Consider the following 27,770-nt stretch of genomic DNA (forward strand, 5'->3'; position numbering starts at 1 on the left):
ACTATTTTAAAAGTAACTTATATTTATGTAGACACCAAATAAACAGATATTTGCCCTCTGCTGAGAAAAATGTCCAGTAAAGCTGCAAAATAATTCGAGTGTTTGTTGGGCTTTTTGAAGAGAAGCAGTTCAATAATCTCTAAGAAGGTTTTTGAAAGAAAAGATTGAAAGATTACACCCTAAAGAGATGATCTTACAGAATTCATGGATAGGAGTATTGCTCTCAGTAAGGAAACCTAAATTAATTTTGACCAGCTCACATAAAAGAATTAGTAGATCTGATCTTTTACTGTTCAGTGTAATACTTCACTGAACAATACTTCACTGACTGTCTGAGTTAGCACTGCTACTATCATTTCTAAATTAAAGTAGTAGAAGCATTTTAAAAAATACTTCTCTTACATTTCCAAACATTTGGTTGTCTGCTGGTAACTGCTAATACATTCAGTCTTGTCTGTGTCTGTGACAGTGATCTTTAGTGATATCAGTTACATTTCTGTGTAATGGTTGACACTTCTTATCATATGCTGTAACAGGAAAATTATTAATTGTTTGTGAATACAAAGTAGAGTCTCTGCTAATAGTATCCTGTTCTGTAAGACTTGATTCACTTCAAAGCAATAGAATAAAGCAGCTGTCTAGTGCTCCTGACCTTGGAAGAAGTAAAAATTAATTCCACCTGTATGAGCCTCTTGGGTGCACTACAGACTAGATGTCAAAATAAGGCTAGAGAGGGGTTTATGTGTAAACCATTGAAAAGGATATTCTTACTGGCATGAGTTAAGGACAGAGAGGTGCTGAGTGACTGAGCAATGAAACTAAATGGAGCTGATATATTAATGTTAGAAAAAATAACCAGATATAAAAATAAAGAGAATAATTATATAACAGAAAAGGTGCTAAAGCTGCCATTAGGTAAAAGGACCCCCCATATATGACACATAAATATATATATATACATTTTCTATACCAACTAAACTGTAGATTAGTTAGAGAAACTTTATACAAGTTTCCCAGTGTAAAGAAGTATGACTATACAAGACAAACGTACAAAAGTCCTCAAATATAACAGAATTCTATTTCAACATCTATTTCAGCATCATTCAACAGCATGTATTTACTGTTATTAGCAAATTATTATGAGTGATTAACATAAAAGTCATGGAGGTTTTCCAAACCATACAAAGATGTGCCAGTTAACTGTACTTGAATAGGGTGAATTAATTGGAATATATGCTAGTTCTTCCCAGTGTTTGTGGCTTACACTACTGTCTAGTCCTTAATCTCTGTGGAGACTCTCCTTAAAATCTGTGGAAAAAGCCTTTATTGAATTATCTGTTATTGGTGTTCCTTTGGTAGTCTCAGCTGGAGATGGCAAATGGAATCCTACATTTCCTGGTATGATATCCAGATGATTAGGGAGGAAGAAGCAGAATAAATTATTCTTTCTGCAAACAAGGAAGAGGTAAGGACAGGCAAGAAAGAGTTCTGGTTCTGAAAGCTCACATGTGCTGTTTTCCTCCCACAGACAAAGGTGAAGAAAATAACTATTCCATTCTTTAATCTTAAAAAACCAGAGCACACAGATCTAGATTGAGCTGCAAGCTGCAAGCTCTGCTGTTCTTCCTTTGTTTTAATTCTACAAAGGAAATGTTAACAGAAACATGATGATTTGTCCTCTCTCCTGTTACTGTATTCCTGCATTCTCAGGCTCGGAGAGGAAGAAGGAGATGGCATCTGCTGATTTTTCATGTTTGAGAAAAGAAAATATTTATCTGAATGTATAAAAAGACAATAAGAATATATTTGGAGACAGAAGATGTGGCAGTTATTAACACTAGAAGCTCAGCATGAGGAAGTGATGTTAAACTGCACAGAAAAAAAGCTCACATGCATATTTCTCCACAAATGAGCATAATTCTACATAAAATGTGAGATTTAGGATTTTTCCTGGAGCTGGAAGAGGACTGAACTCTCATAATTAACACATTTTCTGCTTTCTTCTAAAATCAGCAGAACTTATTACACTACATAAACTATCATTCTCCTCTGGCATCAAACCTCTGCCTCCCTCTCTTCTCCCTTTCTGCAACTCACATCCCTCTCTCCTGGCCTGAATCATCACGCATACATATAAAGCTCTTTCAGGATCTGCAACAACACAACAGTAGAGGGAAAACAGTTAAAACAGTATTTTTTTTATTTATTGCTAGTTACATAATGTTATTTTTATTATATTATTAATTACAGAGTATATTATTATTACTGTATTATTTACAATACTTGAAAAATTACTACTGTGTACATCTGCTATCACAGAAAGGAAGCATCACACCACACAACTTTCTTTTCTCTACGTCAATTTTTTTGATTTTACTCAACTGAAATTCAAACACTTATTATTATCATTTGTTTGAAAATGTAACATTTATTTATCTCTATGAACAAAAAAATTTGTATCTTATAATTTTAACTCCTTTAATACTGATCAGATTTATTATTTTATATCTGAGATTGTTGTGGCCACCGCATGAGATATTGCATTTATCTCACTTTGCCTTAGCTACATAAAAACCAGAATATTTTTGCACCTTATTATTCAATACTTTTGCTGAGTGACAGAAATGTAACACCACATTTTAAAAGAAAAAAGGCTTCTGTTCTGTGTTCTGGTTTCAGCCAGGTCAGGATTACATTTTGCTGTTGCCGGGAGGGGCATGGCCAGGACAGGAGGTTTTTCTTTACCACCTCATGTGATTGTCAGGGGCTGGGGGGAAGGAAGGGTTTTTGAGGAGAAGAGGCTCCTTCAGGAGCCTGGCAGAGAGAGCCATCTGGTACTGCCTATTATCATCTGGCTTCTTTTCCATGTGAATTGTTTCTTTTCTTATGCCCTCTGTCATTAATACTGTTTCTGTTACTGATCTTATTCTTATCTCATTGCTGTTTACAGTAGATTGTTCTTATCTCAAACCATGATCTTTTGAGCCTCCAGTTCTTATCTCCAGCCACGATGGAAGGGGGATGGGGTAGCAAGTGGTGGTATGGCTTTAGTGGGAGCACTAAATTGGAAGAAGTAAAAATTAATTCCACCTGTATGAGCTTCCCAAATTTTCCAAATCATGACACTGTGAAACTTGCTTGACTGACTATTTTCTTTTATTTTTTAATTTTTGAAAGAATGTCATTCTTAATGTCTTGCATAAAAAAATATACCTCTCATATGTTGCCAATGTCGTTTCTAAACTAGGGAAAGAGGGTTGAAGTGATAATGCAGCTGAAGTAGAACAGTTTGGCAAAAAAAAAATACAGCTGGCTCTAGGCAGTAATTATATTTTATTTAATAGACTGAGAGTGAGTTAACAGACCTGGAGAACTGACTAGAGTGATAATTAGAAATTTAATTTGAATAAAAGCTACATGGAGAAAATCTACTAATAAATAAGGCATAAATATATTTCTTGATATTAAAGAGCACTAGTTTCAAAACATCCTACTGAAACGCTTTAATGAAGGTGTGTAGACATTTTCCTACATTATGTCAGTCCTATATGTAGTCTTTCTTAAAAACTAAAGTAGGTCTTTGGTAACTAGAAATGTTTTTTAATTAGGTATTTTTGTGATCTATAACACAACAAATTTTAAATCTATCATAATGCCTAACAGATCCATCAGTAATTAATGCTATAAACCTCAATAAAAGCAGAAGAATGTGAGAATTATGTTTCACATCTACTTTGCACAAGACTGTGTTTTCTGAGGTTATTTTACCAACGCAGTAGTCAAAGATGCAGACCTAGCTGCTAATTTGAAATTAACTGTTTTGTACAGTTTAAACTTCTGCTTTCAAATCTACTCTGAGGAGAATAGCAAGGGGAATAGCAAAATTATGTGTTCACTTCTCTGAAAGTACATCAGTGAGCAATACAGTAGTGAGAAAAAAAAATTGAAAGTATAATTAATGATATTATTTTTCTTCTTCTAAATAAAAGACTGTTATGATATGCAAGTACTCAGGATTCTCTGAAAGGGACAAGACAATCAAGTGGAATGATTTTCACTTGGGTCCAGTGATTGTAACCTAAAGAGCTTTTTTATTTAGTCTCACAAAATAGTGTGTGAACAGGGAAAGAATCCAAGACTTTACAGCTAACAACTAGTGACATGTACTGTATTGTGAAAAAGGTACTACTCAGATAATAACGTTCTGAGACCAGTTTTGCACATTGCATGATCCATCACTTCATTAGTCCATTTTATTGAGAAAAATGAGTGGAGGAGGCTAGACAATGCAAACAGTAGCAGTCAGGATGATGTAGTTGCCCTGCTACTACAAAAGTGTTCTGACCACAGAAATGTGAATATCTTGGTATCTTGAACATGGGCAACATTTTCCAATCCTGCTTCACTGTCTTAAACAATTGCTTACATGCTTTGAGAAAACAAACCACAATCACACTTTCATAGCATCTGACTAAATAAGATTTTCTGAAAAGAAAAAAAACAGTAGAAGTAAAATATCTGAATTTTGTTTATTGCTAATTTTTCTATTACAGTCTCTGAACTGAAGGAGAAAGGAAAGATTTGCAACTTTTTTGTTATTTTCCTGTAGATAGTAACAGTAGCCTGTATATAACAGAAGGGATATCCAAAGAGATAACAGATCTAGAAAAATTGGTTTTGTTGATGATTCTTGTGATGGTAATAACAAAATCATTCATAAAACTATTATCTATAGAAACACAAATTACATGAAGTTCAAATCAATTGTATTTTTCAACCCCCTTCATTATAGTTCTGGGAAGAACTGACTTTTTAATGTAAGAAAATTATAAAAAAAAATGCAGCAAGAGACCATGAAATGGGCTAATGAGGTATTTAAATAAGGTGACCAAATTTGAAGGCTGGTCTTCCATTAATAAATTTATTTTTAAGTCTCTCTCTAATGCTTATGGAGGGACCACAGGGAGACTGACCTCTTAAGTAATCTACATAGTAGAAGGAGTAAACAATTTAAACTCTGGAGTAACAATAGTAATAAGAATGCAGCAATAAAACACTATTATGCCAAAATAAAAAAGTACTTTATTAAGATAGGAGGTTTGATTCGAACCATACTATTAATTATGTAATAAGGGTTCTAGATTTAATGGCAAAGTCACTTTGAAAAAGCTGTTTCTTGAGTCACCTCTCAGCTAATTTAGAGCTACTAATTAAAAGTACAACAGCTTTCTACATAAAATAATTATCTTTTATCATCCTACTAGTAAATGTTAATTTTTAGATCAGATGATTAATCATTTCATTCATCTGAAACAAATTATCACTTCAGTTTACTGAATTATATGGATAAAATTAATATTTGAGTAATTATTTTTCTTTTCATTAGTAGGCAAACCCAGAAGAAGTCCCAGTGGAACACAAAAAAAAATTAAAAACAAAGAGAAAACATTGACATAATCCTTCATAGTCAAAATAATCAAAAATTATATAAAGGAAACCTGTGAAAGGAAAAAGTGAAAATATTCCAGCCATTCGATGGCAGTAAATATGAGAAGCAGGACTTCATATATATGATCCTTATAGGAAATAGAACCACTTATCAGTTGCCAGCCTGGTGACAGATGTGCTGCCAGTCTGCCTGAGTCTATAACTGAAATGTGAAGTCAAAACCTAAGGAGGCTTTCAAGACCTAAATGAGAAACTTTTTTGGTTTTGTAGAAAGCAAATCTTCCATAACAATCAGCTTGTCATTTCAGGATCTACAGTCCTTTATAGAAAATGGGAATGGGAGAAAGTAGGATGAGAACAGGAGGAACAGATGGCTTGGAGAAACAAAAGTTTGACTTGGTGATTCAATAATGAGAAACATTACAAAACACAGGCTTTTTAGAAGAATATTTATGACTGTCTATTATAACTTGTAAATAGTGCAAGTGGATGTTTACCATTACATGTATTTTAAAAGGACAGGTCTCTCCAAGACTAAAGTATTAAAGCAAAAAGCAGAGTATTCCATCCAAAGTTACATTTAATACATACACTGTTGGAGTGGAACTTGAGGTGTGATAGTCACAAAAGAATCATATTGCTCTGACATCATCCCAAACATTTACAAAACCTGGACAGATGTGGTACACATGCTTTATCAGACCAGTGCTCTTGCATGGTCTCACCCCATGTCAATAACAAAGTTTGTGTTTGCCTTTTTCTTCTCATGTAACTCTCATATAATCAGTTAGAGGTAGGCAAGTCTCATTAGCCAAGTGTTGGTTTCAGGGAGGCTTTACCCTTTCACAAAATATAGGGATGTGTACAAGTATATGTATCCATATATATATATATATTTTTTTTTTTTTTATATATATATATATATATATACACACACACACACACACGCAACTTTTTCTACTCTTGCCATTCCTTCTTTTGTTATCCATCCCTTGTAATCATCAAATTATATGGTTCTCCTCCATTTTCCTGCCTTACTGATATAGCCTAGGTGCCACCTCTGAGAAACAATAGCACTGCCATCCTTCAGTTGTTTCCATGATGGCCTCCAAAACCAGAAATTCAACATCTGCACTAAGTAACAACTGAAAGTAATTTCATCTCACCAAATAGCCCTATTTTGACAGTCTTTCAATGACTTCCCAAAATAGAATTCGAGTTCTAATCTCTTATAAAGAGATGGGATTATTTTTTGGCTCAAAATATGTGCAACTACTGACTTCCAATTTTTTTTCCCCTTAGAGAATTTATTCACTTTTTTTTTTTTTCCTGAAATTTACTCATTTTACCAGAGCAGATGCAACTCATCTCTACCTAAAATTTGCCTAAAAAATGTCTTCAAAAATTGCTATAAATAAGCAACTGGATACAGACAGCAAGTGGCTAACATGCCCTCCCCTTTTTTTCAGTAAAACAGATTGTTCAGGGATTCTCTTTCTAAGCAAGTGGAATAATCAGCCAGTTCTGCAGTCAGGAACACATATGGAAGAAGCACAAAGTGAAATATAGTGCAAAGAACTTTTTATTTGTTTTCTAAACAAAGGAAATTAAATAGAAATAACTGAGAGAAATCTTTGAAGTTTGTGTACACAATGGTGAACACAAATATTTGAGTCAATACAGGTAATCTTACTTGAAAGAGAACTGGCTTATAGCCAAAGGAATATAATTAAGAGAAAAAGTAAGAAATATGGATTACAAGTATGTTAACAGGGCCTAACAGTGAACAATTTAACAAGCAGATGTTTTGTAAAATAAATTTTTGCAGTTCCTTGATCCTAGTCTGATCCTAATGAGCTCCTTTCCTGAAACATATCGGAATATTTCAGGATGGAAACTTGGCCATGGTCACATTAACTTTCAGGGTATCTCTGTCCAGATCTCTCTGCCTCTTACTGCCAACAAGTGAAACATGTATCAGGGAGGAGGCATTTCTGCAGTTGTTCTGTTAGAATGATTTTCTTACCGATTTTTGGAGCTATAGGAAAATGCAGTGAAGAGGCAGAAACATAGCAAAAACCCCCAAACTGCTGAAACTAAAAAAAACCACAAACCCCAACAGAAAGAAAGGCCTGTTCCCTGCAACTGGGCAGGCTTGAAGACTGAGAAAGCAGCTTTTTTACCCATTCAGAGATTAACAGTAAAAATAACATTTTCATTATTAATATACTTTATGATAAGATGTCCTAACAAATGGAGATTCAAGATTTTGCTATCATCCTTCCAAAATACTGCAATCTTGTCCTAAGAAGTAAACCCAGCAGAAATCAGAATTGTTCAGAATATATGGTGCCATTCAGTCTCCTCCCTGGGACAGTAACGTGTTGAAAAGCTTTAAGCAATGTAGTTGCAATGTAGTCTTTCCTCCAATATTTGGAATAACCAGAAACCCACACTAATTTCAGCTATTTTAATAACAACCTTTGCTGTGAAAAAGATTTGATGATTAAATATTTGGAGCAGCTGGAGTCACACTGCTTTGAAAATTAAGAAAAAAAAAACAAACAAAAATAAAACCCAAGAAAAAAATCTTTAGAAATCTTTCATCAATTCAATCACATTACAGTCAAATTATTTTACTTACTGGGGAACTGTGAAGACTACAGATCTGGTCTTATTCGACTTTGGGTTTCGGGCATTAAAAAGACAGCTCTACTGGTGCCACATGTTTATAGTCAAACTCAATAGCTTAAGCTATTTTGTCATCTGTATTTAATTGGTCATTATTATATTCAAACTCATCATTAATATTTGAGCCAAAACTAATCATTTTTATTTTAAAAATCTAAAAACAGCACTGAAAAAGTGACTTCAGATCATATGAAGCAACTAAATTCTTTAAATTTCATTTCAAAAATATGTTGAATAGTTTAAAGTCTTTTAAATGTCACCCAATGGTGACTTTTTTATTGGCATCTGCTCACTTGGCAAACATGTTAAGCACTGAACCAATGAATGAAGTACTCCCCAGCTGTGAGTTTGAGTACATAAAACCATCTAGTTCTTCCTCTCAGAACTTAGGAGATTCATAGTTAAGTGGAAAGTGATGCAAAATGACCTTCTGGTATTGGTGTAATTTATATTGTTATCATCAGAAAGACACAAACTTGTCCTTGAATTAGAAAAGCAAACCAGAAGTTAATAGTTATACAACTAATGTTCACCTCCATTCTTTGAAAAATCTTAGGCTGCAAGTTTTAGCTATTCTATGGAAAGCCTGTAGCACTGTGATCATGTATACTTGAAATTATGATAAAAAACATATTCACTATCTATCAGGTATGTTTCATATATAATATTTTGCCACTGGACTATTCATATTTAAATAAAAGTAGTCATATTATTGTTCTGTGTTAGAAATACAATGTAAAATAAAAATATTTGGCACAACCTTGTTAAAAGTAGCAAAATATTCTTCAAAGGAATAAATTCTTACATTAAAGAATAAATAACTTCACAATTTGTATATTGAACCTAAATTCTTGTGCTATGACTATTTTTATACCAGATTCTGAAAATATTTATATTTTAAATGGCACTTTAAGGTACAAATATTATATATTCTGGAAAAGATAATACTTAGTAATCAATAAAGTCCCTCCTAAAACTTCAACAAAAATTACTTCCATCATATAATCAGTCCTGCCTTTCATTTTCTTTTTGAGGTGGAAACATAAACCATTAGCTATTAATTCTGAAGTCAGGCTATAGGGCATGGCTTCTTGCAGAAAAACTAATATAATGTAGTCCATCACCTGAAATTCTTCTTGTGTCCAACAACAATCTAAGAAGAGATATTATTGTCAAATATACACTTAAAAATAAGACACACATTTTGTTCATCTCTACCATTAGTTTTAAAACATTTGAGAGTCAGGAATCACTAAGAATAGCTTGAATTTGAATAAACAAATCCCAAGACACTAAGTGATTGCTCACTGAGATATATCAGAAACTGCCAGCTTAATCACATGAATTTATGTGTGTGCATTGTGACTGCAGAATGGATAGATATCACATATGCAATCTTCTCTAATTCATTTAACCCTTTATAACTGCCAGAACAAATCTGATAAAATGAGGCTGTGCTGTTTCTTTTAAATTACAAATAAATTCTGTTCTTACAAAAATTGCAGATAGATGTTTTAGATGGGTTGAATCACACTATGGGAATATATATTTCTCATTGTTGATTAGAGCAAGGATCTGAATAGCTTAGATTAGATATCTATTTAATAAGGTGTATAACTAAAACAAGAGGAAATGTATTCCAGCATAGGATTCAACTACATGCATACACACCTATTTGCTTTGCATTCAAGCCTAAAAATAAATCTGCATTGTTTAAGGGTAACACTTCAAGACATTCACAGATTTAGATCATCCCCACTTGGATTATAAATATTAAAACACACATCCTGTAACTGTATCTAACTCCAAAAGTCCAGAATTTACATTTTTGGACGAAGACTTTTTTATCACTAAGATTTTCATATCCATTTAGTATATAAAAGATAGACTTCTAACCTTTATATTTCTGGCTCAACCCCAGTACATTCTTTTCTTGCTAAATTACACACAATACAATGAGTCAGATTCTACCAATTTTTTATTTTATTCATTATATAGCTATAAAATCTTTAAGGAAGAAATGAACCATGTCTTTGTATGGTTAATTTTATGCATTGTAAATTTCAGAAAAAATGTTCATTTATCATATTTAATCAAAGTAATAGTGGAAAAAAATTCATAGTCATTTAATGCACATTGAATGAACATTGAGTATATTCAATTTCTAGTAGGTGGTAGGAAGGTGCATTAATTTGTTTCAAGCACAGTGCATATAATCTATATATTTTTCTGGCCCTAAGCAACCTGGTTCCATGCTTAACCCTCTTCAGTGCTCTTCATTAACTCTCAAAATTAAATTTGAAAAAGAGTCAAATGAAAAGACATATACCTATCATGTTAAATCCACTGAGAATTTTCAAATTCAAACAATATTCTGGCAATGAGCTAAATTAACATAAAGCAGCATTTACACTAATATTGTGAATGTTTCCATACTGAAACACTCATTTTTATTCATTTATTTCAAAGAATTATTTCAGCAATTGTAATTAAATATTACATCAAAATGTTACCTTTATTAAGTTTATTATCTCTGTCATGAAAGGTACTTCTGTGTCTGCCTGATATCCTTTGAACAATGATCTCTCAGTTCTGGCCAGGATTTCTAAAGTCTATCACAGATGAAACTCTTGCTTATGTACATTTGAATGAGACTTAATTAGCTGACTGGAGAAAACTGAAGAAAAGGTCTGCCATAAAATTTTTAATGCTGAGATCTTGAAGATTAGTTTCAAGAATTTATTAAGAATCATTCTAATCTAACTAATACAAGATCCTTTGAAAATATTGCAGTAACAGAATTGTGTTAACAAAAATGACAACATAGCAAAAGAGTTAAAAGAATGCCAAGAAAAAAGGATGAGGTATGAATTTTCTATCAACTATTGGTATTACTTATACAGCAGGTACTTCTTCCTATTGTTCAGAATAAATATTTGCATATACATCCTCAGTATTCCATGATGTTCACTCTTTACTTTAGAAAGCTGAGAAAACAAAACAGAAAACTGAATTATTCAACTAAATTGGATTTTGTTAAATTTATGGATTGATACCTGTTTTTAAAATATTTTTAGTTTTTATATGAAATGCCCTGTGATAGTCAGTTTTTATGCAAAAAATTTTGTGAACAAATACAAGAATATAGATAACTTTTTTCTTTAAAAATAGTATTATGGTTACATTAAAAAAGGTAAATAAATAAATGGTCCCTTTTCTTGGAAGTCATTTTGATTTGAAGTTATTTTCTTTTTGGGAAGGAAAGGTGAGCTGACTTAATTTTTCACAAAATACAGGGTACAAGCTGAATCACTGTCTCTTTCTTCTGAAGTTAGTGTCTTGAACCTTTATACAGTTGGACACTCAAGCATTTGGACCAGTCTTTGTGGCTTTGCTCTGTCTTGTTGACAAGTAATCATTGTTTGAACAGTGCAGTCTCACAGAATTTGAAGTAGTTGCTTTTATAAAAAGAGGGTAGGAGCAGAATCAGATTCCTGCCTATGGTGGCATTTTGATATTTAAGATAATATTCTTTCATTTCTATCTCCCTTTCAGCAAAGTATTGCTTAATTCAATAATTGTTTCATTTATTCTTAAAAATATTGATGCTAGCTATTTAGCCAGACATTTCTATCCATTTTTACTTAAGATGGAAAGTTAAATCCTCCACATTTTAAAAATGTCAGTCCATATGCATCTGCCACATTTCTTAAATTATATTAAGATGTACACAGCAGTGAGGATGGATTCAAGTTATTAAAATAGCTGTTTTACTGTAATTCAGCTAAGTACTATAATAAATAAATATTTGGTTCTCATTTCCTCTTGATGTGAGTTTGCCATTTGGCACATTCTGCTCCTTATGATCTGTCCTTGCCTATCTTTGTCTTTCCAAATGTAAACTGAGTTTGTAATAAAGTCAAACAGTACTGAAATAACTTTACTGTGACACAACTGTTAAGGTGTCTAACAATTGTAGATGCAGTGAGCTGTCTAACAGAAAACATGACTGTTGCAGGGCAACATATGATAACACCATTGTTCTCTCAGTGTGTATTTTCACTGCCAGAATAAAATCTGTAGGTTTATCTTCCAGTAATTGGTAAAAAAAATATTCTTTCAAGGATATTATTAATAATAATAATTAACAGTAATCCCAAAGTTCAAATGTTTTGTTCTACTTCTTTGTTTCCTGTGTTGCATTAGCAACAAAATTATGGAATAACTCAGGTCTGTCTCCTAGAAATTCAAGACATAAATAAAAGCTGAAAATGGCATAAATGTGTCTGTGAATATAAGCCAGTTATTTTGAAATTGAAGAGAATAGTGGAATCAAATTTCCCTGTTTACAGTAAACAAACTGGATCTACCTTCATTGCCATAATTCTAAGTCTTGTCCCAAAATATCAGTCTTATCAATAAAATTCTTGCAATTTTTAAAATATTATATTTTTCTGTAGATGTAAAGTGAATTTTTCCATAGAAACTAGACATTTTCCCAATTAATATTTTAGCTTCAAGATAGGAAAAGAAAGTTCTGCTTTAAATTGCGTAATTTTTGATGGCAATGAGAAAATATATTTATTTTCTGATTGCATAGCTCAAAGCCACACTTAAATACCTTACCGTATATGTTCAATCTATCTTTTGCTCTAACAAAAAGGAAAGCCATTTGCTGAGGCCACCTGATATCAAATTTATTTTACTGTTAAAAATAGTAATTTAAAAAGAAGTATAGATGACACCATAATACAGAGCAGAGCATACAAATTAGGTCATGTCCATCAGGGAAAATAAATAAAGTCTCAAATATCTGAATTTTAATTGCAACCAAAGCTGTATTTCAGGATTGAACAATTAACAATCATTACATCACTTTAAAATACCAATGGGAGAGTGTCAAAGAAGCTGAGACTTCCATGTTTACAGAGGATTTTGCCTGTGGCACACTGTGTGCTTTTGTGAATCATTTATCTTGTAGCTTAAACCTGTCATGGTATGAAATATCGCAACTGTGATTCTGCATGACAGAATAATGAAACACTGGGAAAAATCCACATTGGAATTATTTTTCCACAGAATTTTTGACTTGAGAACTTGAGAAGCTGCAGATGAAATAGGTTTTCTTTTCAGTCCATCAAAAACTAATCCAGGCCAATGAGTTCCCGTCTACACACTGAATATGATATTACATTGTTTGTGGGTTTTGTCTCTATTTGACCAGGTTTTCACTTTTTTTTTTTTTTCCCTAACTGTTCTTTGTTTTAAGTTCTCATATACTGTATTGGATTCCAAAAATATTTCTTGAAGAGCTTCCATTCAGCAAATATTTGATTTCTGTATTTCACAATGAAAGCTGGAGCCACAGAGAAGATGACAGTTTTGTTGCTGCTTCCTTTAGGAAGATCACATCATATGTCACCAGCTTTGCTGGAGTACCCCTTTGTAGCTATGTATCTGAGCAACTTAGACCACATTGTGTGCCAGCCATACCGCTTGTAGTTCTTATCAGAACCCTCTGGCATGCATCAAGGTTACAGAGACATAAACTGCTCTAAAATAAGAAAGAAGAGGCTGAGAAACACAATATCAAGACTGAAAGAACTGGATACCAGAGAGCTGTGAGCCGCCTGGGCTGTAATCAATCCCGTACTCTGAAGAGTGTGTGCAGAATGCGTGGGCAAGATAGAGGCACCAACCAAGAAACGCATGATCAACGTGTGCAGTAGTTGTGGATTCTGTAAGTGCATAATGTAAACAACAAACAGCTTCTGCTCAATCATATTGGTTAGTCACATAGGAGTCCTGGTTTCCCACACCCCTTCATTCTCAAAAAGGTTATTTTGACTCTTTTTTGTTGTGAGTAATCTCTGTCAAATCTACATGATGTGGTGCATATTACCAGGTGAATTAAATATGAAATCTGGTGTCTTTTTCCACAAAAGCCAGATTTTTTTGTGACCATTTGTCAGTGAGTGAGTCCTACATACCAAGAATTGCAAGTGAATACTCTTAATGTAATATCCTCTATTAGGACTCAAAATAAGAGGGTTACAGGAATAAAGATTATACTTACTAAAATTGATCTGAAAGACCTCAGCATTGCAATTTTATGGCTATTCTTCTCTGAAACTGTACTTAAATAAATTTTGATGAGAGAGACGTAAAAGCTATTAGATAAAACATACTCATTACTGTAAAATTTCAGACTGAGATAAATAATTACATCAAATGCAAAAACCTTCAGTTAAATCCATTGTGAAAATTACTTGCCTTTCTTAATGATTTTTACTGCAATAATTTTACTAAAGATAGATTACAGAAAAAGCCCAGATCAGGAAAAATCTATATTAATAATTTACAAAAAAAATTGCACACCAGTGTACAACTCAAACAAAGACTCATATTTTAAAATGTGACATTCTGGGTGCAAGGAATTCTGCTTCTTATTATTGTATGAGTATCACTGGAAAAAAAACCAGCTAAAACAGAAATAACTGTTTTGTATTGTTTCAATGTGTCATGTCATCCTAATTTTGAGTGGCTATTACCAGATTCCTTTCTCTTTTAACACACTTTTGTTTCCTGCATTCACAAAAGTGGATCAAATATCATCCATGATATATTCTACAGGTACCTGAACTAATTGTCAAAATACACTATTTAAATACAAGAAAAAAGTAAAGGTCTATCTGAAGGTAGGAAAGACAAAACATTTAGGTGTTCTATAACATCTATATTCCACAATATGTCAATGAATCCTTGTATACTAAGATTAAGCATATTTAAGCTTTTTTTTTTTTTTTACATCAGCAATTTTTTTGTCTAATCACTGTGAAACAGTTAAACAGAATTCCTTAATACTGTTATTAAGGAATAATGTTTATTGCATAAGAAAACCAGTATTTCTCAAATTATTTGAAGTAACTATGCAGAGCAGTGGGATTTTTCCCCATTTTCATGTGCTGTTTTGGGAAATCTGGCTTTATTTCTGGAAATCACAAAACTATACATTTTGAATCTTTTTTTGTAGTAATTTTAAGTCTTTACATGTTGACATCTGTTTCATAAATTAAGAAGTACCAGTATAATGATATTAAATTACTAACTTTAGATTTGATGAAAATGGGAGGATATAAACTTTACAGTTTATCTAGAAACAATTAGCTGTGTCAAATGTCCATACTTATAATAGCTAGAAATAAAACAAGAATTATGCACATCTGTTTAATTTTTTCTAATGTTTTTGGAATAAGGAGAAATTGGCATGACTTAGGAGACAATACTTTTAAAAACCTATTTATTCTGTAGTACTCTATACACCTCTACACTATACTTAAGAACAAACTAATTGGATATTAAGGGAGTTCAGATATCAGGAGTATGGCAGATGGACACACAGCAGCCAAAGCACTGTCTTTAATTTGGCTAAGATGTTTGCAGAATCAACATGAAGGAAGGTAAAGAAATACCCATCCCCAGGCACCTGTTATTTGACAAATTGAAGAGTGAGCTAGGGGTTGTCATGAAGTCCTGCTTACCCAAGCAAAAATCTACAGCATGGATATTTAAAGCTTAAATGATATTCAATATGTGTCATACTGCTTACCAAGAAGTCAAAGTGGACAAAAATCCCATCAGCTGTTATCACAGACATTTAATAATAAAGTGAGATAGAATAATTAATAAATCCAGGGAGGTAAAACTGTCTTTGTATGGGACAGAAGACACCAATAATATATTTGTCTAATCTACAGAAAAAATGTTAGTATGGAAGTGGAATTTTGATGGAGGATAAGAGATTCTACAAAACCCAAGCAGACACCTGCTGCTCTAATTTCATTTGTCAATAATGACTATGCCATTGCCTCATGATGCAGAGAACCCAAGGGGTAAAAGAGCAGCACTACCAAATATTTAAGATAAACATGCTTACATTGACTTACTGGAGCTATGCTTTACTTTCTAGAGCATGGGCACATGACCCTGGGTGAAAAGAAACCTGAAGTGGTGCCACTGATATATTTGGTTAGCTACACGGTATTATTCTGTTACATGCTAGTTGTCACAGTGAGACAAAGATACTGAACACTAATTTCAAAAGATAAAGGCAAACATGTTTTGAGAAAGTAATGCACTATAAAATGATAAAAGTGTTAATAGAAGTATCACCTTAAAAGAGCTTATTCACATTAATAATTTTATGTAAAAGCAATCATACAAATAATCCAGAATTGTTGAAAGCATCCAAGCAATAAAAAGATATGAAAGAGACTAGATCTACTTACCAAATTCCTTAGGAACAGTGATAGAGTAAATACAGTTGTGACCAACACTATAATTCTTGGGGTAGTTTGGTGATAATACAGTCCCTTCAGAGCCTGTTGATCGGCTTCCACAGGGTGCTAGAAAGTGAAGATAATTGGTTTAAAAAAATTTAATATAATTAAAAAATCAGTTTAAATTGTGTCACAAAGCAGAGCGATGCAGAGTCCCCAGGCAGGTGCATTTGTTGTATGTTGGTATATGATATTACAGGAAATCTTATTACACTTCTACACTGGATTGAATGCGTACATCCTGTGACATACCGAGTATGTGCAATTTTCTCATGTATCAAATGAGAATTGATGGCACTCTGCAGTTTTCCAGATCAATTATTTTTTTCTTTAAAATTTATAAACCATCTTAATAAAAGTAATGATGTGGTTTATATGCAGTATGCTATTATTTACAGCATACAAAACTATTATTCATTCCTATGATGCCTTATACTATGTTAAGAGCATAGATTATACAGCCCTTCTGCACACTAGTAAATTCTTACTCATGCCAATACACTCATCATACAAAACAATGTCTACAACTACTGATATAAGAAGGTCAGGTTTTCTTGACTGAACATGATGTACCACTTACTTATATCTCAATTACTTATAACTTTATATACAAAAAGTTATGAGCACATACTTTTATTTATTACAGAAACATCATGTTTATGCTACCACAGCCATAATACTTGATCAAATGGAAGATAGATACAAATGCTTTTTACCACAACAATGTATTTTTCTAAGGTTTATAACAAAACCTAGTATTTGGCATTATTCAAAAATGTCAAGCAAGAAACAGTGTTATTTCTTCTTTTTTTTTTTTCATCAGATGTACAAGTGCATATATGTGAAACATTATTCAATGTTAGTGGTTTCCTATTATCTGCTTGTCACAGAGACTTTGTAATTTAGGGCTTTAATTTAGATTTAACCCTAATCTCTTTTCAAGACTATGGCATCTCTTTAGAATAATTTTTATCTTTGGACTATAAAACATTTTTAATGAGTTTAGTGTTAACTTATCTATTTAACAAATTTATTTCCTGTTAGGACATGAATTTATAAATAAAGTAGTACTCAATGTTTCATTTGCTAAACACATCTGGGTTTTTTTTTTTGTTGTATTATCTCAAAACGTTAATACTTCATGAATTATATTAAATAAGAAAAAGGTAGTTTTCTTACTACTATTCCAGAAGACTTTATCTCAGTACTCATCATACTATATTCAAGATATTTATTAGTATAGCTACAAATTACATATTTTAACACTACTTTTAGTTAATTCATACAAAATATTTGGTGGAGTATACCATGAAAAGAACACATCTTTAAACTCTAGCAAGTTAAGGCCCCAACACTTTGAGACCAGGTTTATGCAATTTGCATTAGCATGGATTCCTTTCAGTATGGTGTAACTTCAGAGTTTGGCAGGCTGTGCACCTGAAACAGGAGCAGATGGCAGCTATTGCTACAGTTTACAATTTGGAAATGATTTAATGGATCGTTGTGAAAGTCATGGTATTTGAAATATATCAACAGAACGGCCTCGACTCTTGCTTGTGCACATGTGTATGCATGTGGCAGATGTGGCACATGCACACACATGCTCCAGATATACTGGAGCTAAGCAAATCCATCAGGACCCACATCAGGATGAGGCGTCGGTGAGGCGCAGTACAGCGAGCACATGGGCACACACCCTGACACATGGAGCAAGCACTGACTTCCACTTGTACACAGAATATTGCCCTCTGTGGCTAAAAGTAACCTCAGTGCCTTCCCTCAATCCCCCACCATGTGAAATATTAGAAATTCATGATCTCTTGTGAAAACATATTTAGATAATAGAACTACTGTGACTTTTTCCAAGAAGCAGTGAGTGTCTTGGCTGAGCTTCATTTGTAGAGACTTATTCGCCATGAGATACTGGAAAAACATGAAGTAAAAAACCTTCACTATTTAAATGTGGCAAATATTCGTGATAAAAACAGATCTGCTTACCAGCTTTTAAGCACTCAAAATTTTCTATTCCAGATTTTGGGTTAAACAGAAATGAATATGGAAGAATATAAGCAACAAAAGCATTAAAATAAGGGAAATAAGATTGTCAAATAAAATCATTCCTAACTCCATTTCCTCTTTACTGTGTGTGAGTTGAACAATTAAGCTACAATCCCCAATACACACTCTAGAGCTCACATCACTATTACACCTTCCTAATCAGCAGATATAAATAATGTGCAAATTTAGAGTAAAAAACAATTCCAGTGAAGTCAATTGCATTGACACAAAAAGGAACATAATTTCACCTTTAATGAAACTTGAAATCTTTGTACACAAAAGCAGTACTTAAAATAAAAGAGCTAAATATAATCCCCAGCATATAGTGTACCTTTACCTATAAAGAAAAAGAAAGATTTTTATATACCCTGTTTCTTTTCTATTTTTACAGGCTATGCAATTAGGAAAGGCATTATCTTAATTGTAAAAAACAGTTCTTATACTAGTATACTTAAACCACAGCAAAATATATTTACCTATGTTACAGATCTAGACAAAATATGTCATGATACTTGCAAGGTAGTATTATGACAGCTGATAAAAAAAATACAAAATAATTTCATTGGAAAATGCTTATAGATCTCTAAAAGTCATTAAACCAAACAATTTTTGCAAATTAAGAAAAAAATATCTAGCACCTTCAAAAATCTGAGAGCTCTCACTAATACTGAACTATAGTTAAAATAATTTCCAAGTTTCTAAAGGGTGAAGAAAATACCATTATCTTTTACAGTTGATAATTAAGATATTTACATGACACTTGGTCTGAAACATCTAAACATTTTTCCCACATACTGAATCCCACGAAAGTTACATCTGCATTGGATTTATAACAGGGATACATATGTTCACACAAGAGTAGCTGGCATACATCTCTTCACACAAGGGGAGAAGAGACACAGTACAAGTCTGAAGCAGGATTTCCAGTGAGGATCTTTTAGGTATCAGGTCTTTCAACAAGAGTTGTCTGCAGCCTTTGCTACAATGCGCTCATTACAGACTGGAGTTACACATGAACTATTTGTCACTCTGGCATATGCAACATACAGTTGTATATGCAACTCCATGTTGCGTATACCAGAGTAAGAATTTAATACCTGTGTTAAGTATTTCTTTCCCTGAATTTCTTTCCTTGGTCTTCTCATTCTAGATTTTCTCACTCAGCCCTTTCTGAGTTTACTTTTCCCCTTATTATGTCCCTTGTTTTCCAACTGCTTCTGTAATGACTCCTTTGTCTTCACAAGAATTCACATCCTGGATCTCAAAAACAACTAATATTAAGGGAAGCTGGTTCAAGACATAAGCATCCAGTTGATCTTTACAAGCTGAGAAAACGTTAAATATTGTAAATCATTAGGTAGTGAATAATTTAACTCTTATAGCAACCGGATGGTCCTCCAAGACAATTCTGAACATGTCAGGGAGGAGGAAGACTTTAGTAAATGTAGAGAGCTCCCTGACTGTATTTCCTTCCTTGCATTTTGGGAAATGTTTAATTTAAAATTCCAAAAAGTTTCAAGAAGAGATTTTACCCTGACCGACACTGAAGATTAATGTTCAGAAATCACAGGTGGACATGAAACTATAGTTACAGTGAACTGTAAACATTAACTTGATGCAAACATATATTTTTTCCTCCAGAAAACAGCTAGCATCAAGTTGTTTGGATAGGTGTAAAGCGTAAAAGCTCCACTACTACCATGTTATCCATTGACTTTCACATATGCTTAATTCAGCTAAGTAGAACTCACTGTCTTTGTTTCAGTTTCATAGTGCAAGGATTTATTTAGTTTCCTTATTAATAGAAAGTCAAATACTTCTAAGTTGTGAAAATCAACTAGTCTAATTATTATGCTCTGTCTACCTATAATAAAAATCTAGCAAACCCATCACACCCACAAATATTAATTAAAAACAAAAAAATAAAAAATGCAACAAATGCTGAGAACCATTCCCCTGGGAATGTAAAACATCTTGCAGAAAAAATAACCCAACCAAACAACCAGAAAAAAATAATTAAAACAAAACAAACAACAAAAAAAAAAACCAAAAAAAAAAACAAAACAAAAAAAAAACCAAACAAAACCAAACCAAACCAAACCAAACCAAACCAAAACAAAACAAAAACCCAAAACAACCTTCCAGAGGTAACTGATATTTTCTAATATGATTTTCCAATAGTATTGCATTATTTTTTAATAATGTTTGCTTAGACTCTGAAACACTGTATTCCCTTATGTAGTTATTTATGATCTAGCTTATTCTAGTTTATTCACCAAAATGTTATGTAGTATGCTGCCCTTGTCCTGCTTTCCAGGGTCAGCAATGAAGCACCAGTGGGAGAGCAAGGAACTTGACTATGGTAAGAATGTGATAAAGATCAGTGTGTTGATGCCTTGCTCACTATTTCCTTGAAACATTTTTAGCATCAATGGCAAAAATTCCTGTGTGTGCTGAACCTAATGGTATCTTGCCTTGTAAAATAGCATCCCCTGTAGCCCTTGACAAACCCTATCACAAAAATAAGAGTATCACCCATTCTGTATATAAATGGGCAAGCATTTAATCTGGAAGATTACCCACCTTGATCATTAGTATTCATTCACCTTTGTCATAGAACTACCTTCTACCTAATTATGGCAGTGTATTAATAAATAGAGAATGCAATATAAAATGCATTACCATCAGAGTGACATCTTTTCTCAGATTTCAGTAGCTGTAAAAGAAATGTAGTTGAAAACCACAGAGGGAAAAATAATCCAGTAGAACAATAGGTTCTTGTAATCTATGCCTAACTACTGCTATAAAGTAAAATTTTCTGTGCCTCCAGCTAAACCATACAGTGTTAAAAACCCCAGTCATGTGCTTATTGCTTATATGTTTTTCATCAGGCCTTTGCAGTTTAACCAAAAGAAATAATGCACAAGGTGAATGTTTAGTAAGAAAAAAGTGAGGAATGGACTACCTAAGCATGAAAATCAGTTTCAAATCTCTTAATTTCCTTTAAAAATTAATATTTTTGTTATCAAGGTTTTTTTTTTTTTAATGCAGCTTGAAGTTTTTAATTCCTACTCTTGCTTTTAGATCACCTACTTTCTAGCTCCTACAGGTGAGACAGAGCGAAAACTTAACAGGGTAGAAATCCATTTGGATTTAGGTGAAATGTACCACTTTGAGCTTGCTAACATAAGTGAAATATGTTGTTTAGTCTAGTAACTACAGCACTAGCAAAGTTTTCCCAGTTACAGAAGAGATAAGGAAGACTCCTTGGACCTTGAAACAGACAGGGCAGAGTGATCCAGGAGTTCCTTCTGTAGTTTCTGACAAAAACTGAAGTACAAGTGTAACTTGCTGTAAGTGTAATGTGAAATCAGCAGAATGAATATGCATGAACCTGTTGTGAAGTTTTATGCATATGGAAATTAGTCAGGGTAATAAAAAAGGATCAGGAGTTCTCAGAGGTGCACATGTCCATTGAAGGGCAATGAGTTCCCACATGTGTCCAGGCTGCGAATAAACATACCCATTCCCTACAAATCTTTATTGGAATTGTGGGGTTTCATTTTTCTCTGCATTTCACAGCTAAGATCTAATATAATTTAATTGTATTTGCAGATTTAAGTGTCATGTTGCACCATCCATTTTTAAGCAGCAGTTCTCAATGGAATCAATGGGGAACACTACTTAAAAAGGAATGGCACAATATGGCTTTATGTCATGGAGATAAATTTGATTACATAGCTACAAATAAAATCAAAACTAAGAACAACTGTGTATACAGTCTGGAAAAGGAGGGAAAAAATGCCTTGAAGAGCTGGTAATGGGATACTGACTTTTTATCTAATGCATCACTTTATCAAAATGCAGTCTAAGATACGTAGTATTAATAATTTCATCTAAATAAGTAGGTTCAGAAAAAAAAATAACTTAGTAACATGATTTATGTTTATAAAATGTAATATATTATTGTGGTTTAACCCCAGCTGTAAACTAAATACCACACAGTCCTGCTTGCTCATTTCCCCTTGTGGGGGAATGAGAATTGAAAGGGTAAAAGTGAAAATAGTAAAGAAAAGGAAAATAAAAGAAGAATGCAACCCATGAAAGAGAAGTAATGCTGATGAAAACATTTGTTCACCATCAATCAACCAATACCATGCTAGTTACTCATCAGTGGCCCCAGGCCAACCTTCCTCCTGTATTATTGCTGAACAGTGATGCCATAAGGTAGGGAATGTCCCTTTGGCCATTTGGGATCAGCTGTCCCAGTTGTGCTGCCTTCCAGGTTCCTGTGTCTCTCCAGGCTGTTCACTGGTGGGATGGTATGAGGAGCATCAAAGGCTTTAACTCTCTATAAGCACTGCTCAGCAATAATGAAAATCCCCTGGTATTACCAAACCAGCAAAAATCCAGGTCCTACTAGCTACTGTGAAGAAAATTAACTGTATACTAGTCCAAACTTCCACATATATTAAATCATTGAATGTTTTTTTCCTAGTCTTATGTAATACAATATCATTCTATTTATCCTTTGTAGTCCAATTATGAGATTTTTCAGTGGCAATGATTGCTTGTAGAGGTTATAAGTAAAAAGAAAACTAATACAGTGACTGATATATGACCTTATAAAATAATTTTAATGCAAAGGACATTGTAACATATAAAAACGGTAGATATTTATTCTAAAGTTCTAAATTACAGATATATTTATTGTGGATATCAGTCTGTAAATGTGAAGCTGATGAAGAACCTAAAGCTGCTTTGATAATACAATGAATATGTAAAAGACAATCTGATATAGAAATGTATGTTTTAGTTGCTACTTGAAAAGCAGAAATACATTAGGACTAAAAAGACACCAAGAACACAAAGAGAGACAGTGCAACATCATAATGCTGAAAAGCAGCATGAAAGAAAAAAATATAATGAAGAATATAGATTTCCGTACTGTAGTCTCTTCAGTCTTCACAACAGAATTTAACTATGCAATCAAAACTGATGTAAAAAATGAGAGAGAAACTGAAGCTAATATATGTAAAAGTATTTGAGTGCAATTAATCAAAACAGGCCAGAAGAAGCTGGTAATTTAGAAAAGCAGGCCCTGAATCATTAACAGAAAATGGGGAAATAATGGCATTATTTAAAAGCAAACAATACCCCCAAAACAAAGTAATGGAAAAGAAAAACCAGAGAAATCCTAACTAGCAACTTTAAAAAAGTATTAGCAATTGTAGAAAGGCAAGATCAAAAGCAGCTAGCAACTGTTGAAGAAAAATTTAAACGATAAAAGATACATTTTGAGTTTAAATGAAACATTGCTGTAGAAAAAGATATATCTAAGCTAGACTTTAATGTAGACATAGAAAGTAACATTTTTGTTCCATTTAAGAGCAGTGAAATTTCAGTAAGAACATCATATCAAATTTTTGCCATTTAAACAAACAAAGTTCTACTTTCATATTAGCACAAAGTTTTGAAACACTAGGAGGGGGTTTAGTCTCCAAAGGAGAAGAATGAGAACATGAGCCATCCAGTCACTTTTTGAAGATGTGGTAGATTTAGATAAAGATTAGAGAAATAATTGCCAGCAATTCTAGTATAATAATCTTAGATATCCTCATAAATACTTTTGGGAAGTTATTACATTTATGCATGATTCCTGGAAGAAACAGAGATATAAATATCTGTCACAATGGGTTCAGGATATTGAAGTAGACAAGAGACATTATTTATTATAATTGGTTATGGATCTATCCATATTAATTGATTCTCAGATTACAAGGAAGTCTTCTGATATTTTTGGTGCTGGCAGTGCTAAACCCACAAATCAATTGCTATGGCATGATGGGTTATTTAGTATTTTCTAGAAGGGGAACTCATAAAGAAAAAAGATTATGAATAAAAAAAGTACAAAGTGGGAGAACACCTAACAGCAATTCCTAAAAAAAAAATCCCCGAGAACCTACACCTATATTTGAAGTTTTCTAAAAGATGTATAATCAATAAAATATATCTTGTAAGAAGAAAATCAAAGACATAAGAATCTGTATAGCAGATAATTAACAGAGAAACACAGTTAGATACATTTTAAGAAGTACATTTCAAGAGGAAAGTGCCTCTTTCTTTTAAAAAAAGTGAAGCAGCAGAAAATTTAGCAATACTTTTGACGTTATATAAATTTTATATAAATACATAAAATGCAGTTAAACACACTATCAAATTATTTATATGTAAATTTGTTTAACAGCTCATCAACTGTTACCACTAAAGCTAAATAAGCCACATAACTTTGTACATTCAGTTTCTGTTTCTTGAAATCTTTAAGAGAAAACTAGATGGTTTTCTGAAGATACAAAAAGCAGATTTTATACAGCTGATTATGAGATACACATCTATATTCAGGGGAATCCTAACTTTAGAAACAATGTTTGCTCTCAATTTAATGATTAATTATAAATATCAGTTCTATCCAGTTTTTCCTTAAGGAACTGGAATGCACGGAGTTTTCAAAAATTCCATACAGTTTTCTCAAGTGCTAAAATCATATGTTGCTTAAAATTAATTTACTAAATTTACTAATTTTAGCCAAGTGTAAGAAAAGTGTGAAATTATTTTTTTTGAGATGTGGTAGAAGATCAAAATCCTACTTTTTTTGTGTTGTAGAATGGATTCACATTTGATAGTTCTTTCATAATATTGGCTGTTATTCATATATCCAAAATATTATCAGTTTTAAAAATTTCTTGTTTATTTTTCCTATATTTTTCTGAACAAATGCAATTAACTGCAATTAATTTCTGTTTCTGCCCTATCTTACTAAATTCAAGTCCATTCTAGGTGACCAGTAAAGAACAAGCATAAATGAAAAATTATGTGCTCCTATTTCAATTTTCAAAGCCCTAGAGAGAATATTAAAGGAGATTTGAAGAGTCAGATTTCCAATTTTATAACCCAAAATCTAATTCAATATAATGATTCAATTTTTAAATGTCAGGGTAGAGCTGCACATCATGAATTATTTATTATCAAAGCCTGTGGCATGTAAATGTCAAAATATTCCATAGCATAATCAGATACCAAATAAGTAACCAAATAAGTATTGTTAACATATTAATAGTTAATAAACAAAACTAAAAATAACCAGATTAAAATTAATCTTAAATGAGAGGAAATTTTAAATCACTGTTTAACAGATGCGTTAGTAAATTTTGAATTTAAAATAGCTAAATTGCAGACTATTATTTTTAATTCTTCATTTTTCTGCTAATACTGCAGGAAATAGCTTCCTGAAATAAGGCTTTCTTCAACAGAGGGCAGTGGATTACATTAATTTCTAGTGTGGTATAGTCTTCTAGAGTCTCAAGTGATGTTCAATGCATTAATATTTTTGTTATGAAGGAACTGTGTGCAGATGACGAAAACTTCTTACATTGCCTGCCTCTCGAACAAGGGGTGGGATCTGAGTTCTCCCTGTCTTGCTGTTCCCATGGAAGCTGGAGCTCCTCTTGTTCATGTTTCTTACTGCTCCAATTGATAAAACCAGTAGAATACCATGTGATATTTTTCCAGGAGTCTCTCACTGCATAAACATCCACTTAACAATGTTGTGTTTTTCCATTTAATGATTTGTTTTCTTTTGCCAATAAAATGGAATTAAAGTAGCAGGCTTTGAGAATGGAGCCATGAAATAAGAGAAAATATTTTCTAGCATCTTTTGTGCTAGAATAAAGATCTTTTCAGTGAAACATTCTCACTTATGATAAACAGTGGTGGTGGAATAGGTCTCTGCAGTCAGCCTATGCCTTGGCACAGCTTCATTCCTTTGAAAGAGCACACCAGTGGTACAGTTTCCACAGCTGAAAGAAAGTAACTAAATATGAGTTTAAACATGCTTTTCAAGTCAACTGCCTGCAGCAGACTTGACATGATATTTAAGGAAATTCTGAGGGAAAATGAACAATGATTTTAAAACAATTTAGCTGCCAACATACTAAATGAATAAAAAAGAAGAGAAAAGAAAATTGGCAGTCTTCTGGGGAAGACCATTTCAGAGTTTTTCAAGTATATTAAGATAGCAAGAGGAAAAGAGCATTATATGACAGATGTGTAGAAGTAAAAATAAATCACAGATTAACAAAGCTCAACACATTTTAGCTACAATAGCAGATTTGAGAGATTGATGCATCTGAAAACATGAATCAAAAATGTGTAAGGATTTACAGATCTCTTCACAAGAAATAATCATCCCTTCCAATGAGAATTTTTTTTCCTTTTTGAAGGTCATATAGCCTACATATAGCCTACTATTATTTGTTAATCTGTGCACTCTTCATACCTAAATGAGATTTCATTGCTTATTTGGTTTAAGAATAATTTCTATTATGTGATGAAGAGCGTGACAATGGCTTCTAAGCAGAAGAAACGAAAAATGTTGGGATGAAAGTTAAATTATGAGCTTTCTCAGAACTCAGTAACTTTATGAGTTCATTTCAAACTTCACAGAACAAGGAATCTACTTATTACTATGGAGCTCATAAGTTATATCAGCTTCTGGATCCTGTTTTGGTATTAGGAATTTCACTATTTTAGGGCTAGGGAGGCTGTAAGTTCAAAGGAACTTAGGAGTAAAAAGAGGATGTATCATCTTTGGAAGGAGGGTCAGGTCTCTGAGGAAGTATGTAGAAAAAAAATAGGGAGGTCAAAGCTCAGTTTGAATTTAATTTGGCAACTTTTGTAAAGGATAATAAAAATGTTTTTACAAATATTTTAATGTTAAAAGGAAGGGTAAGATAAACCTTTGCTCTCTACTGGATGTGGTAGGGAACTTGGTAATTGCAGATGAGGAGAATGTGGAAGTGCTTAATGCCTTCTTTGCCTCAGCCTTTAGTGGAAAGACTGCTTGTCCTCAGGACAACTGTTCTCTTGGGTCAGTAGATGGTGTCAGGGAGCAGAATGGTACCCCTGTTATGCAGGAGGGGGCACTCACAGAACTGCTGAGCTGCTTAGATATTTATAACTATGGGCCCAGATGGGATCTATCCCAGGGTGATGAGGGAGCTGGCACATGAGCTTGTGAAGTCACTCTCCATCTTTTACCAACAGTCCTGGCTCACTGGTGAGGTTCCAGAGGAGTGGAAGCTGGCCAATGTGACACCCATTCACAAAAAGGGTGGGAAGGAAGATCCTGGTAATTATAGGCCAGTTAGTCTGACCTCAATACTCAGTAAGGCAATG

The 27,770-nt window shown here is 33.0% G+C and overlaps 1 protein-coding gene across 6 annotated transcripts in view; it reads right to left on the bottom strand.

The window, feature by feature from the left end:
- Positions 1–27,770, bottom strand: part of CSMD3 (CUB and Sushi multiple domains 3) — a 578,243-nt gene that overhangs the window by 121,479 nt on the left and 428,994 nt on the right. For all 6 annotated transcript variants that reach the window (XM_085572460.1, XM_085572459.1, XM_085572458.1 and 3 more), the window contains one exon: positions 16,428–16,544. In XM_085572460.1, the coding sequence (XP_085428586.1) occupies positions 16,428–16,544 (117 nt within the window). The remainder of the gene's footprint in view (positions 1–16,427; positions 16,545–27,770) is intronic.

The sequence above is a fragment of the Lonchura striata genome, chromosome 2, assembly GCF_050655825.1.
Source record: "Lonchura striata isolate lonStrDom1 chromosome 2, ASM5065582v1, whole genome shotgun sequence".
NCBI classification, from domain to species: Eukaryota; Metazoa; Chordata; class Aves; order Passeriformes; family Estrildidae; genus Lonchura; species Lonchura striata.